At 36.3% G+C, this 16687-nt stretch overlaps 1 protein-coding gene across 24 annotated transcripts in view; it reads right to left on the reverse strand.

The window, feature by feature from the left end:
- Window positions 1-1676: 1676 nt before the first annotated feature.
- The window catches only part of PTPRD (protein tyrosine phosphatase receptor type D), a 758123-nt gene continuing 743112 nt past the window's right edge, over window positions 1677-16687 (reverse strand). For all 24 annotated transcript variants that reach the window (XM_073880761.1, XM_073880763.1, XM_073880782.1 and 21 more), the window contains 7 exons: window positions 14984-15269; window positions 14381-14559; window positions 13446-13572; window positions 12126-12251; window positions 9018-9172; window positions 5738-5873; window positions 1677-4075 (listed from right to left, as the gene is read on the reverse strand). In XM_073880761.1, coding sequence (XP_073736862.1) covers window positions 4007-4075; window positions 5738-5873; window positions 9018-9172; window positions 12126-12251; window positions 13446-13572; window positions 14381-14559; window positions 14984-15269 — 1078 coding nt within the window. In that variant the 3' untranslated portion in view covers window positions 1677-4006. The remainder of the gene's footprint in view (window positions 4076-5737; window positions 5874-9017; window positions 9173-12125; window positions 12252-13445; window positions 13573-14380; window positions 14560-14983; window positions 15270-16687) is intronic.

Consider the following 16687-nt stretch of genomic DNA (forward strand, 5'->3'; position numbering starts at 1 on the left):
AGCTGTTTTTCAATACTTATAGGTTGAAATCCACTCAAATTTACAAAGTATATGTAATCATTTTCTATAGAGTTAGAAATTGCCCATGAACTCTAGTTCGAATGATACCAAGGCCTCCTTTTTCCTGTGTGAATTGGGCAAACTAGTTTTCTAAATCTTACTTTGCTTACCAGTGAAAAGTGCTCACCTCAAGGCAGGCAATCATAAATGTCAGCCTCTTGGTAAGTTTAATTACTATTAGTACAAAGGAACTAACCAGATAACCAGAGAGAAAAGGGAACATATATAGTCAGTTCAAAACCAAAGTGCTTGAGTGGACAAAAGCAAAGGCCAGGGCTGCATAACACTGACATTTTTATTAGAATTCATTTGTAACAAATGGAACTTGTGTCAGCAAAGAACTGATTTTCATACAGACTTCTTTCGCCACCAATGTAACGAAGTAAGAAAATAAAAAGCACGCCTTTCATTCTGTAAAACATTTACGCGTACTACTAATTAGAGGTAATTGTATTTTTTTAACAAGCCATTTTACAAGTTATTTTTTTAAATTTTTCAGTCTATGCATCCAAAACGAGAGCAAAGAACACAACTGTTATTATCTTTGTAAAGACACTCCAAGCTTGAATGGCAAAGCCACATAGCAGATGGATAGAATGGATCTGTAGCCTTCTGATCTCTGCTGGAGTATCAGGGCACCCATAAACCCAAAGGAAACCAAAACCCAAAAAGAAAAAAATAAAAGGGAATTAAAAATAAAAAGGAGGGACTAAAACAAAGCAAACCCAAAAATAAACAGGAAAGAAAAAAATCTGTTACTGAAGAATTTTTTCTCTTCCTGTGTCTATGTTGTGTTATTTACATACACACAAATGAATTTCTGAAGCAGTTTCTTACAGATGGGTTCAAGTAATAACATTATTGGGTGTAGAATCAATAGGGCAGTGCATAGTACAAAGGTATAGAAAGTGCAAAGTTCCCTAGAGGCCCTTCCCTCCCCTGGCTGTCCTTGCCGTTGTCTAACCATGCAAATCATTTTTAAAAAAGAGCTAAAATAAAGTTCTGTACAAATCACTTTTTATATATTTTGATTTTTTTTTACCATTGTAACTAATTACAAAATTATACATAACTACACGTACATAGGTAAATAATAGCACCGTACTGGTTATGATGATGAAAATAATTAGAAACTTGAAAGTTTATGGTAATGGTAGATAAAGATGTTTACCTGGGAAAATCAAACTAGAATGGTTGTACAGAAAATCACAGAGTAGAATGCACATCAATGACAGGAAGGGAGTTAGTTCTCGGAACAGCGCCTAAACAATAAGCTCTCTGAATAGTCTCTGCCTCGTTTGTATGGTATGCATCTCATTAATTTTCTTCTTGTGATTATTCTCCTCTTTCCCTTTGCCAAATGGGCAGTTTTTATTTCAGGGAGAGAAACTGCTCATTGGTCAGTCATTCTGGTGTGTAATATACACCATCAGATTCTACATGTCTAACGTGGCATGTCTGCAAGTCTGTCTGACCCCCTTTGTTTCACTAAATGAAAATCACAGCACTCAGTAATCTGGCACTTGGATAAATCTCCAAAAGATACAAACTAAAAGATAATAACAACAGATCCACATAGTGCACATTCTTCTCTGGTTCTGATGTAGGTTAGAGAGTCTCATTCTGAGGTAGCCTTCTAGATACTTTTTTTTTAACATTATTTCCTTTTTCTTTTTTTTCTTACTTTTTTTTTTTTTTTTTTTTTTTTTACAAAAGTGCTCAAATATGATGCTTGCAAGTGTTTGGTCTCTTGGATTTCATTCTGCTAGTGATGGTAAAATGTGGAAAACAAAATCCTTTTATGCTGAACATCAAAGAAGCTAAAATTAAACCAAAATGTTATATCTATACCAAAACTCTTTAAGAGTTCCTTGGATATTTTGAGGGTTCTTTAAAATCATATAAGATATGGCAAACTCATGCCATTTTCCATGGCTTCCTATAGCAATTATGTTGGAAAATTTGGGATTATGTTGGAAAATAGATAATTGTTTAATTTCCCCTTTTAGAAAAATCCTAATGGATTAGTAAATATATTCCAAGGTTGACAATGATATTTGTCACTAAAAACAAGTTTGGTGCAGTTACTGAATGTTCCAGAACAGATTTGGCAGGGATTCTAAATAAAACAAGTAGCTTTTCTTGATGTCGGCAACCATGAAAGGAAGGGCCCTGATTATCCAAGTGCTTTGGGCTGGTACAATCACTAACATCCCCGACTTAGTTGAAAACTAGGAATGCATATTATTCAAAGAGTTTTTGTACATGTGATAAACAGATAATGCTTTAATTGGAAGAGTAACATATAAGAACAACTAATGAAAATATGAACCAAAAGCTAAAAAGAAATGCTATTAAAATAGGCATCAATTATAAGGCACTCTAAATGCATAACTAAAACCAAAAGAAAACAAAGTACAGCACTTCCCAGTTGTGCTGTATGCCAAAAAATGTTTCTGACTGAACAGTAACATGAGTTTGGCTTTGCCCCTGTTACATATCATAAATGCAAATTTCATAGCACATACTATAGACAATATACGACTGAATACATTGTTTTCTTAAACAACTTGATAGCTGATATATTACAACATTCTCCCCTCCTAAAGGGATATGCACTGACCTTTCCCACATGCACACCTCTTAGATATTTAGTAATTTTTTTTATTGCACTAGAGTGTTAGAAATATTGAACTTTGTTGGAAGCCTGGCTAACAAAAGGATATTTGTGAATATGAGTAGGTGGGCGGGAGGAGACTGGATAGGAAATTAGGGGGTGAGGCCTGACAATCACTGATGTGCATTCCTCATTGCCCTTAAAATTAAAATTTTATGATATTAAGAAATACCCATATGTCATAAAATTAATAATAAATTGTAAAAGATGTTTATAATAGGTTCTCTACCTAAAAACAACAAAAAAACAACTAAAACCCCAAAACTAATTCATGGAAGAACTGAATGATAGCTATATCTATCTTTTTGTGTGGACACACTGTCTATATATACATAGACACCCCTGTAAAATATGGATATATATGTATATATGTTAGCAGCAACTTTATACTTTGCGCCTCCCTGTTGATTCCAAAAACAAAACAAAACAAAACAAAAAAGTTCTCTTTGACTGTTTGAAGAGAATGGGTACTTTCTCACCAACCAAAACTGAACAGAAGTGTGAAAGTAATATCTGACAAGACGGATACTGTAGATTAAGAATATTGCACAAAAATGTGCAAATTTTCAAATTATTTGATATTTCTACAGCAAGATATTACAGATAACAGTTCTACAGCTTAAAAAAACCTACAATTTGGAAATAAAAAATGAAGAGTTATGTAACTTTTTTAAAATTCACTTTATCGAATGATACATTTGTTAAAAAAAAGTTTACACAGTTAAAAATGAAGCACAGGTCAGCAGTATCTTTACAATACTAAAAAACTAAATCAAAGACTTTCTTTTTAAACATTTCCCCCCAAACCCCCCCCCTTAAAATGTTATTATGAGCAGTATGGTGGGAAGGGGTGATGTCGCAGCAGAGTCCATTTGTCACAAGAAGCCACGCCAGCAAACATCTTGCACTGAACTGCAGGACTCTGGCAATTTTTCCTCACACCTAACAAGCAATCCTGAACAAGATGGTGGTTCTTTGCTGTGATTTCTTCTTCCCTTTATTTTGAATCCTTGAGGTATCTGTAAAAATCCTTCAGATGCCTCACCAGTCAGGATTCTCTTTATTATTTTTTCAGGTTAGATTATTAAACTGTGAATTCTTGGTCCACCCAGAAGAGTTTGTTTTTATTTTGTTTTGTGTGTAATAGTCCCACTAAGTGGTAGTTAGCTAGAAGTTAAGAAGGACTTCTCAAGTGCCCTGTATGGCTCAGAAGAGACTCCGTGGATACTGAAGGGCCTGCAGTAAGAACCCAAAGTGGGTTAGGGGTTTCTACGTTGCATAGTGATCAAAGCTGCCCAAGTACTCCAGTGCGGCTCGGTAGCAGAACTGGTACTGGTCCTGCAGGAGACCAAGCATGGGAAGAAAGAGGAGAAGGGGCCATGAGTCCATTTTAATAGAAAGATGAAAATCAATATTCAAAAACAGATGTTACATCTGGATGGGGGCAAAATCACTACTCTCATCAATTAAGTCAATCCAATACCAATCCGTTTCAGTGAGCAAAGAATGATCAGCCATGCGGGGTGTTTGTTAACTTCACCAATCGATTTGACCAAAATCGTCTCCTAATTCCAAAGTAGTAACAGCTAGAGTGAACACTATCTTCCAGGCAAGTGTGAGTTGTTCTCCAAGTAGTACCAAACAATTACCACCACTGAACATGGGAATGTATCACTGTTGTCTTTTACAACTATCTATTTGTGATAACTTATTCTCAGTTTGCATATTAAGGAGAGACTGATCCAGACACACGCTGTTTTGAGGAAAGCCTGGATTCATTTATCTTCTGGGCTCTTGCCAAAAGAATTTGAATAAAAAGGATCTTATCAGATAGTAGACCTTACTACGTGCAATCAGAATTACCTACCACCATTTCTGATGTTGTTATTCAACTAAGTGTGAGGAACAGTAGGTACACAAAGCCACTTAAAAAGGGTTCTGGACTTTCAAGTTTTTCATCCTCTGGAAATGGCATCCCGAGACTGGCTGTCTATATAAAAAAATAGCCGTGTCGTTTGGCCTAATTCAGTGTGATTGCTAGTTATCTGTTATAGAAAAGCCCACATTAAAAAAATAACTTGAAACATGTCCTTTTTCAGATAGGGAAGAACACTGTCATATTGGAATAAGTTGGGGCATTGTTGGAGAGATAGAAAAAAATAGAGTTTTTGCCATAAAAGAAACTTATCTTTAGTAGCCAATGGGGCTGAAAGTAGATAGTTTCTATTTTGCTTAAATGTGCATTTTTTACAATAAAAATGGTAATGCAAAATAAATGGAGTTTGCTTTCCTATGTTGTCACAGTAAGCTGCTTGGCTAAGTGTTAAGGGTTTTTAAATGTCCAATTTCTCTCTTCCACCCCCAACACCCATTAAGTTTGTCAGGCCAACATCATGCTTTGAGTATTGCAAGCCAAATACTTGTGCTATTTTGAAATCACAGTTTGGAAGATATCGTGGGCAATGAATTTAGGAATACATATAGAATATATTTAGTGGCCTTTCGAGGAACAAAAACACTCACTCATCTTATCCTTAGAAATGAACAGTCAATAGGCCAGACTGTCTAAATCACAAAAGATGAGAATTTCATGATCAGTTATTGGAGTAAAAAATGGAGTATTAATCTCTCTAGGACTTATCCAGGATCCAAATATTTAAAATGACCATAGGAGAACAGAGAAGTAAAATGGGCTGAGGGTCTGTTATGTATCAGGCAATGTGCTTTATAAAGTGGTCAAATAGCGATAATTTATCATGGTTCAACCTAATATATAATCTAACATAACTTCCAAAGCAACTGTAAGACTTTGAAATTGTCACTCCCATATACAGAGGGGAAAAAAGGAGTTTCAAAATATTGAACAATTTGATGGTTTTCCTACAGTATTTTCCTGTATTTTGCTCTGGTGTTAAGAGTCTCTGGGCTCTAAGAGGTTCTGGTTAGTAAAATCTATATTTGGCTCTTGAGACATGATAAATTCATAGAGATTTTTCTCACCTCTGTCTGTACCATGGCTGGTCGTTGTGTTCTTAACATTTTGACAGTCTGGAAGATATCTACAACTCCTTCATATCTCATTCTTTCCAAAACAATGCTTAACGTTATGAAGACTCCAGTTCTTCCAACGCCCGCACTGCCATAATAACAAAGACGGCGTTACAGGATGTGACACTCAGAGTCTTGACCACATTCGCTTGGAAGTAAACATATATGCACCCGCTTCCATATTACACCAGGTTCTTCAACAGCAATGTTCAGGAAAATGTGGTATTGGGTTCACGAAATGACTACTCTTGGGATAATGTGTCATGGTAAAATGTGAGCATGAATGTGGAATAATTAAGATTAAGTCCAATACAGTAGAATGCCTTTTCAACTGGGATTCTACTCCATTTTGGAAAGATATAGGAAACATAAATATTGCAAAATAAATAGATTCAGAGAAGGATAAATAAAGTATAGGTTAATACTCTTCATGGAGATCCTGCAATTGTAGACCTTGCCTTCTAAGTATTTTTAAAGTATGGAATACCAGATAAGGTGAGATAAACTCGACCTCTTCAAGTTTTCTAGTATATTATTTACTTCTTGTGGTCACAATCTATGCAGGATGATTCATCACTTAGAAAGGGTATAGACTATTCAGATTGAGACGTCAGTTTTGATATGAGAAAACAGATTCTGTGACAGGTTTTTTGATATGGGATCCTTATTCAGTCATTAGAAGGGTCGGTGAATATTTTATATTTACAAACTGTGTAAATGTATATACATTTGTTCTCTCTCCTGAAACTGAAAACTTTTAACAGATTCTCAAAAGGGTCTCTAACCTTTAAAAAAAAAATGGATGAGCCTCACTGAGCTTATCTACTACTTTTAGATGTTCAGCAGCTAAAACACCAGGATTCTTTCTACCACATTAGCAAGGTTTTGAGTTTGTTTTCTTTATTGTTTTAAGATAATTCCAGAATGTTCACTGCAGCAAGAGGAGAAAATTAATTCATAGCTTTTGTGCTCTTAAAAAGTAGGAAAGCATCTGGAGGTTTAGGTAATGAGGAGAAGGGTGAATAATCTGAAAAATCCCTACATTTTTGGATCCTAATTAAATGACATGTGTAACGCTTGGGTACAGGCTGTAGAAAATGGATGGATTCATTTACTTAGGGAAATAGCTGACAGGCATATATAAATAGTGTGTCCCTTTACAAACTGGGTTTTCTAAAGAGCCCAAACAGAATTGTTAAGTGAGGCTTTAAAATCCATGGGCAGTCTTTACAAAGTGCCTGAGGATGTCCAGGGGCAGTGAAGGTTCTCTGTTAAGATGGAGTAGATGACCTTGAAGGTCCCTTTCAACCTTAAAAGTCTCTCTTACTCCTGAGAAGCTGTGATTTATGATTTTTTTTCTTTTCTTTTTTTTTTTTTCTGAATGGCTCAGGTATTCCCAACTCTATATTTAACCTTGATTTGATTGTTCAAATGTATTGAAATACAGGGTTTCTGGCTTTCTACTAGGTGTTTTCAAGAAAATAACAGACACTGGCCTTATCACTTCTGAATTTGTTGACTTTATGATGCTAGTTTAATAAGTTATAAATAAAGTTAATATTTTAAGGATATACCCAGATAAGAGAAACTATCTAGAAGTCATGTGTATATATGTGTGTGCATGAGATAATAGGACACAGTTAAAATCCATATACTAAAGGAGTATTTAAATCATTCTGTGACAGCAAAAGCAATGGGAAGTAACACACATTTATAAACTTATGGGGAAATGTCTAAAGTTAAATGTATATATTAAATATATTCTTTTTTATAGCTTATGCTAGAAAAGTTTGAATTAGCATTTGGGCAAATTATGTCGAAAGTGAAGGGGAATATCCAGGTAATTTCAGTCCAGTCTATACCATCTACTTTGTCTGAATATTGATCTTTGGTTGTCTAGAGTAACTAAACTCAACACAAAGCAAATGTGAATAAAGAAGGTCTGCTACTCACAGAATATATCATCCCTGGGGAACATCATGCACTCAAAAGGATCTTAGAGAGATTCTAAGATTCTGTTATAGAGCTACATGATGACAGATGTGAGGCTAGAATTCAGCTACCTTAAAGCCCGAGTTGAATATTTCTCCTATTTTGACAGCTTGTCTCCCCTTTCACTAAGATTCGTAGTTTGGAATCTTTCTGTCTTTCTCTTTTTCTTTTTCTTTCCTCCCTTCTTTCCTTCCTTTTTTCTTTTTTTTTTTGAAGCAAAGTAAAATTTTAAACTCTCAAGATTTTGACCACAAAGAGATTAGAAACTGAGACTTCAAATTGCTAGAATCTGAAAATATATTAGTGTAAATAAAATTATTTACAAAAGGAATAAAAAATTCCTTTTGCTGGAAGGTTTCTGCATAACAACTTCCCAAAGCACTAGATTTATGGTGAGTGTCCTTTCTGAACCTTTTATTTGCTATTTCTATTAACTTCAATGACGAATTATAAAATGCTGTGGAAACTATTGAAAATAATTAACTTGAAGGTGCTTAATTTTCTGATATAGCAACAATTTTCAGGTAAATTGCAATTTTAACTGAGGTACCATTCTAATCACTTACTGACTGGCAAGAATTAGTATTGTCATTAAGGCTGGATAACTATTTATGGTTTTCCTAAAAAGACAACCACAGGAGGTAGATACAGAAAGACAGTTATCATTGTAATGCCATGGAAGTAAAACAAGTAAGAGATGATTAACTGAACAAATTTTCCCCAGCAGATGTACCAACAATTCCTGTTAAGGTAAACTAGGAAAGAGGGATGCCTGGCTTTCTCAGTCGGTTAAGCGTTTGCCTTTGGCTCAGGTCATGATCCCCGGGTCCTGAGATCGAGTCCCATATCTGGCTCCCTGCTCAGGGAGGAGTCTGCTTCTCCCTCTCCATCCACCTCTCCCCCTGCTCATGCTTTCTCTCTCTCTCTCTCTCGCTCAAATAAATAAATAAAATCTTAAAAAAAAAGGTAAACTAGGCAAGGAAAAACAGTTTTGTCTTTGTTACAAGAGGTAAAATTTGGGGATAAAAATTTTACCTCTGGTTATTTTCATTTTATGGAAAGAAAGAGAAATGAGTCCTTGCTTAAGATTTTACAATATATTTCTGAGAATAAAATATTAATTATGCAGATTCACTCCAATAAGCCTGTACTGACAATGAATAGACAACAATGCACATTTTCAAAGTTATTAGGACATTAATCACAAATGGAAACTCATCATTCTTGATTCTTCACTCACCTGCAATGGACTGAAATGGGCCCATCTTGGCCAAACTGCTCTTTTGTTTTATGGACTTGGCCAATGAAGTCAATAAATCCTTCTCCAGACTTTGGCACTCCTTGCTCTGGCCAGTCGGTGAACTGGAACTGCCTCACTGTTCGGGACTGACCGTCCTTTAGAGAGAAAGCCACATACCCAGCCACAAAGAAGGATGCCAGGAGGATTCAGCCAGTGCACAGACCACAGCAGCAAGAATGATTTTTTTTTTCCAAAAAAAAAAAAGGGGGGGGGGGGGGTAAGAAGAAATTAGAAACATGTTTAACTAGAAACTCAGTTCATGTATGTCTTATCTGTTATTAACACTGTCTACAGTCACATATATTTAAATTGCAAATTTATTCTGGAATGCCCAAGTAAAAACCTGGGTTCTTGTAAAGAGCCATCTAGTTCCCATATTAGTAAATGCTTCCGAGAACCAAAATTTGCCTTCAAAACCAAAGTGGAACATATATACTCTATTTCAAAAATTTCAGAAGCCAATAATTTAATATTGAAAGGAGCATCCAGGCATGTCATCCAGACCAGAGATTTTGCTATTGTCATGATAACTTCACATCCACCGTGCTGGCTTATTTCTAGCACTGTCAAGTGACAAATAGTGACGCTGAGAGGATCTGACACAAACTGGGTAGCTGTTAACCCGGATGCCCCACATGTCTCAGGGGCATACAATTTCTAGCCATGGCAGCCTACACAGCATGTGCTATGCAACTATGCTGTTGAGTAGGAAGTGAGGTGTCCCTCAAGGAGAGGAAAGAGATTATTAGCAAATAAACACCCTATTCTGAAAAGGACTCTTCTGGCTGACCACAGGAATTAAGGGACTCATGGTGGGGCTTAACAGACAGACCAAACAGTGGAAAGAAAACAAGCTGGATAGAGGAGGAATCTTTTCTAAAGTGATTGGGCAAAACTGCTCTGACTCATGAAGTATAAATGGTTTGAGAAGGAGCTACTAATGTGCTTCTGACTCCTTCTAGAACAGTGTTTTCAGAAGCACAACAAAAGCAGAAGGGACCCTCTGTTTACAGAAATAGGAGTAACAATTATGCCCACCCACCAACTTTCTTTTCTTAATCCACTGAGAGGGAAAGAATCCAAATTCCAAGCTTAGAGAGACTGATCCTATTTGAAGAGGCCCTGCTCCTAGTTAAGGCTTCAACTTGTTCCTCCTTTCCATTTTTGTAACACCTCTTTCCCCTTTAAAGGCCTTTTGGATATGGGTGTGTATGTTCCCAAGATTCTGGTCAAGTAGATGAGACACAATCTTTTTCATTCAGTCATATTGAGAGGAAGGGATGGTTTAACTCAACTAGTCTTATTTCCACAGGAACAGGGCATATTCCTGACTGTCATCTTTTGATAAAGCAGGGAGATCACATTAACTTTGTGAGAACACTCAGGAATATGAAAATAACTGCTTGACCCCATTAATAACACGGATGGTTACCACGGAAGCATGATTTACTTCCCTTCGTTTCTGGAGAAGGCTTGGGAAGCACAGGAAGGAAGCCAAAGGCAGATATGTCCTCCTCTACATATCTCAGGGATTTCACTTCTGACCGCAGTTGCTTTTAGCAGCAAGAAGAGGTCATGTGCACAAACCCTTACTAGCTGGAGGAGAGACCAGCTGACTCCATTTAAAGGTTACCTGTTTAACAAAACTGCATTCCAAGCGCCAGCTTGCTTTCTAAACTGAAAGTTAAGATTAGAAACACACTAGGAACACAAACAGCATATGCTATGGCAGCTAAGAAAATTATAAAATCTCAGGGAGCCTTTTTTAATAAAAAGAATGTGAACAAGTTCTTCAATATTTCTTTTGCTTTTTGCGATCAGATTTAATTTGGGCAAGTGAGGAGTAGTAAAGAAGGTGTCTCTGCTATTTGCAGAGACTGGCCCCTAGTCTTTATCATCAGAAATCATTGGTGAGTTTCCCTGGAATGTACTTAAGAGTTTTCACTCACATATATATCTTCAAATTCTGAAAGGGCACTTTTTTTTTTTTTTTAAACAATGGGATGTGTCACCAAGGCATGCTTACTTGGGCAACTCAAAAATGAGCCCGATAGACTTAACTGCTACCTTGAGTACGGTCACCTTCAGAGTAGTTAAGATTTCAGACTTTCTGGGATTAACAGGTCTGTCACCTGGGCCAACCAGCCTGCTAACCAATTTCTCCTTCACTTTAGGTCAACAGCCAGGGCACAGCTTTGGGGATTAGCAGACAATCTCTAAACATGAGTATTGGTCGGAAAAGCTCCTTCCCAGAAAAAACAATGGATCAAGTAAATAGCTCTATCCTGGAGTTTTATTCCACCCACCTACTGTGACAGTTCCAAAAACAAAGCAGGGCTTTGGACTGACCCCATTCTCTCCTAAGATGTGTTTGTAGTCATGGTTTGAAAGTGGCCAAAGGCAAGGATATTAAAGTTTATGCATAGAACATCTTACATCAGGGCTGAACCTTGGACTCAGCAATCTAGATAAGAAATGCGGAATGAAAATTAGCCAACAAGGGTCATGGGTGCACAGCTCTCATGGACAGACACATTAGCACACTGAGGAATAAACCATGCCAGGAATCAAATTATAATGTGCAAAGCTTGTCAGAGTCTTCTAAAGAATGCCATTTGCTCTGCAGTTTTAAAATCATACCAAATTAACCTCCAAGCCCACATGACCTAAAGGGCTTTGCAAAACAACAACATATTTACAGCCTCAAGTAATGAAGAAGTCAAAAATCTCCAAAGAGAATGAGCTGAGAAAGTGAATGTAAGCACAGCCAACCAATCAGTAAATGCTTCCCAGGACACACACTTACCAAGTATATCCCCAAAGTTGGGCTGCCAGATGTTATGTTTGAATGGAAGCCAACCCTGGGTTTGTGAGAACACTTGCCAGACAGAGGAAAAGTTACTCTTATTTTAAAAAACAAAACAGTCCTCCAAGATCAGTTATTCTTTTCACTTTGGGAATATGGTCACTCGGCAAATGTTTCTCCCAGAGATGCATTTTAGACTGCTTTTCAGCTAATGTTTAAGAACATAAGATTGGTCAACTTACCCTAGCATCTGTGACCTTGAATTCTCTTAGGATATATTGTGGCATGTTGTACTCAGCCATTGGATCTACAACAAAGTACTGGTATCTTGCAGATCGTTCTGCTGGCCAGTATTGGTGACATTTCTCCTAAAACGAGAGAAGATTAATGGCAAACTATACAAAGTACAAATTAAATTTTATCTAGCATCTATCAATCTATATATTTAATTTCTTTCTCTCATTAATAAAAGTTCAAAATTCAAGGCCATTCCAATTGCATGTGATCCGTTTTCTTTTGGAAACCATAAGTTCCTTGAGAATAGGAAAATCAAATGGTTTAATATTTGCTCATGATATCAAGCACACTACTGGCATACAGTAGCTTATTAATAGACAACAATTGAATTGAATATTTTGAAAGGGTAAGTGTCTTCATACCTACAAGTTCTCCAAATAATAACATCAGTCCTTGGATGTAATGCTGGCCCTATTAACCATGCATTGAACCACCAGAATAGACTTGCATCACTGTGTTATGGAATGGATAGAACCATCAAGTGTGAATGCAGAAAGAAAATTCTATATTGATCTGGTCCAGTCTCCCTTGTCAGCTGAGGAAACTGGAGCCCAAGCAGTTTTAATGATTTGGCTAAATCTTGCAGAGAGTCAACTATGAATAGTCAGGATAGTCAAGTTACTTTCCTAGTTTGGCATTTTTTGCTCTCTACATTTATACAAGGAAGAGAGAAAGAAAATATCTTCAGCAAACATAGCAAAATGCTTACATCTATCGAATCTAAGTGGTAGGTCCTTAGGTATCTCTAATACTATTTTATGTATTTTTCAGAATAATCATTTTCAAAAAGTAGATCTAAGATGACCAGATTATATATGTCCTTGGAAAAACTATGTAACTTTCTAACACCCTATTCAATATGGGGTGGAGGAAGGTCAGGTAAGAATTTGCCTCACACATAAAAGAAAGTCAAGTTTCTTCACACAGAGAAATGATGGCACATTTGCTCATGAAACTCCAGCTTGTCCAGCATGAAAGGAAAAAAGACTATGCCAAGAGTCGGGACCTAAGTCAAACAGGGACATCTACTTCTTTGCTCCTATGATCATGCTGCACTGGAAACAAAATACTAGATCTTTTTTCAAAGCACACAAATTAAAGAACTTGATGTGGCTTTGCAAGCTAAAAACCAACACAAGAGTAATGAATGGCCCATAATGTGTCTGGTGAACTCCACATCTCCAAGAAATGATGCTGGCCCTTGGGTTATTAAAATGAAATTGTCATTTCTTCATGGAGTGAATGTCTTATAAAAAGACACTCACTCTGCCCATCTCACGCAGCTTGGTGAGCATCACGACAATGGTGGAATTGTGTTCCCAGAGCATTCGCCAGAAGTCTTCAGTGGTCTCTGCCAAGGGCCCCTGGGTAGCAATGTAGGCTTTCTGTTGTCTGAATTACAGAGAATAAAAGTAGCATGTTAAAGTAATCAGAGAACATGCAAAGGTTCACATTTGATACGTAAACATCAAACCCACTAATGAAAACTGAAAACATAACATCAAGGCAATTGCAGTAAATCTCCATTAAGACTGTGTAATCAAATGAGAATATTTAATACATTTGGGGTCTTTGCAAAAGAAATTGTTTTGTTAATATTATGATGTATGTCTTTATCATTATTATTTAAATTTTAGTGCAACACTAATAACTCAGTTCCATGTATCATACAAATCACTTAAACAGTGGTGTCTTCATTTTGTAGACAGGACTCTTACACAATCTATTAAATTTATGAAATATGGTGTAAAACAGCTTCCTCATTAACTCCTTCCACAACCAAATGGCTTCTGAGGAAGAATGCAGAAGGCCAGATTAAAGATTCCATGACTGCTTCTTCTTACTCCTACCAAAAATAATAAAAAACAAATACTGGGCGCCTGGGTGGCTCAGTTGGTTAAGCAACTGCCTTCGGCTCAGGTCATGATCCTGGAGTCCCTGGATCGAGTCCCACATCAGGCTTCCTGCTCGGCAGGGAGTCTGCTTCTCCCTCTGACCCTCCCCCCTCTCATGTGCTCTCTCTCTGTCTCAAATAAATAAATAAAATCTTAAAAAAAAAAAAAACAAATACCAAAGGACTGAATGCTGACCTATGCAGAAAGAAGATGCTTTGAATTGAGATGAAATTCATTCTGGCTGTGAAACTAGGGCACATGTAAATATCAAGGCTTTGGACTGTCAGGGGAGTAAGAGTATATACCTGTATCCATCAATAAAACTGGCATTGATGTAATCAGATCCTTCTACTCCTCGGATAGGCTGCAGGCATACCCTTGTGGATTCATATGGCATAATATTAACAAGGCGATTTTTGAATTTATTACATGGAAGATTGGCACTGATGAATCTTGAGGTGTGAGCTTTAGAGCTGGCTAGACGCTGTTGAATAGAAGAAAAGAAAAAAATCTGACAAAGATAATTTTAGCCTACAGTTAGATGCAATGTACTCAAGATTTCCTCTTTAGATATAAAGCTTGTGTTTACTTTAAAGCAAAGGACTCTTCAAATTGCACTGCTTTTCACTTCTACCTAATGATTCCATATAGTGTACTGAATTTTTAAATATGTTTTGAGAGTATGATCTCTCAATTTAAATTAGGGTACAAAAGAGCTCAAGGTATTGTTAGGAAGCAAAGAACAGAAAAGGGAAAGAGGAAGAAAGTGTTTTATAGTCAGACACCTGAGAAGGTCAAGTGAATCTTGTAATTTCAGAATTTGAAAGGTTAAGAAAGTGAAGGCACTACTCAAAGACAATCCCAGAATGACTTGCTCCTGAATTACCACATCACATCCAATATCATACCTTAAATTCGAGCTCCATTCCTGTGACATTCTCTCCTGTTTCTATTTGTGTCAGCTTCTGAATATAGGCATACAAGTTTCTAGCTGGCACTTCGGTATTTCCACAAGTCACTGCTTCTAACAGTGCATCATGGATAAAGATGTATTGGTCTTCTGTTTGAACCATGTAATTCCTCTGGGCTCTCATTAAAGTTACATGGCCATAAATATCTACAGTTTTTTCATGCTTTATTCTTTCTAACATGGCATCTATTACGATGAAACAACCAGTCCGGCCAACTCCCGCACTATAAGAAAAACAAAGAGAAAAGAAAAGTCCAAACAAATCTATCAGGAAACCAAAACATAAAAATTATTTTAATTCTTACTAAGTAGGTTTTAAACCCATGAATTCTTTTCAACTAGCTATTGGGATTATTTCGGAGCACTCTAAAATAAAAAGTATTATCAAGTCACTATAACCAGAGGATAAGGAATCAAATACCAAGTAAAATTAATTTGGTTTCAAAATGTAAAAACATTAAATCTATAATTACTGTGGTCATTGATCATGTAACACAAAGTAGACATTATTTTGAAACTGTTATAAAAAAACACATTTAGGTTGTTTATATTAGAAGATATTTTAAAAAAATTGTTTAAGATCTAATTAGGCTATATCTTTTTGTAAAACTTCTCCATCTATTTCAGTTCAATTTGTGAAATAAAAATGAGAAAATCACTCAGTCTGAAACATTTCATATTCTAAAACCCAGCAAGGAAGTTTTAAAATCAACTTAGTGGGAAATAGATAATTAAAATGTTAAAATGTTGCACACTGAAAAAGGTACAGGATATTTTCAATGAAAATAATTTCCTACTAAAAAAATAATCACTAGAGAGTAGGTGTATTTTTTTGTCTTTACTCCCTTCTCTTCCAAAGTTGAATGTATTTTGAAATTCTAGGTGAAATTTAAGTTTTCTATGTGGAAAAATAAAAGCCTTAATCTTTGTTATTGAAGAAGCTCTGAGCTTTTTTTTAAACTCCATTACTTTGGGACTTACGGGACATTTTCCAGTTGGTGGAACCCAATTCAAACAAGAGAAGGTGAGAGAGTGAGCAAAACCCAAAGACAAGATCTGCTGTTCCAAGGAGACAATCTAATTTACTGAACTGGATTACAGTCATGTGGTTGAAACACTGGAATTTCCTCAAGTGTTGAAAAGAATACTAACAAAATAACACATCTGTGCTCTTAAATCTCTAGGTAAGCCTTTTTTGTCTCTTATCAAACTCTTAAGAGTGAGTCTGTTTATGTGTCAAGTATGGTTGAATCCAAAATATTTTTCTCCTCCTGATCGTCGATATTTACCTGGCTGGGAAACATGTAATCAACAGGAATAGGTATCCATCACCACCACAGACACTAAGCAACAGACAGTCTCCTTCATTAGCTACATGCCACTGTTTCCTGTCATTTGTGTATCTATGTGTTCATTTATTTATCCATCTGTCCATTGACATATCCTTCTCTTCATTCAATGAACAGCACTTTGTTAAGTAATATAGGGGGTACAACATTAAAGATGACTTACATCATACCTTTAAAGAGTTCAGCATCTATCAATGAGGTAAAAGTTTACTTAACTATTTATACTAAAATACAAGGAGAAGGAGAAGAAGAAGAAGAAGAAGAAGAAGAAGAAGAAGAAGAAGAAGAAGAAG

This window comes from Callorhinus ursinus, unplaced genomic scaffold (genome assembly GCF_003265705.2).
Source record: "Callorhinus ursinus isolate GAN/ISIS: 27379988/994484 unplaced genomic scaffold, GSC_fseal_2.0 scaffold39, whole genome shotgun sequence".
Classification (NCBI taxonomy): Eukaryota; Metazoa; Chordata; class Mammalia; order Carnivora; family Otariidae; genus Callorhinus; species Callorhinus ursinus.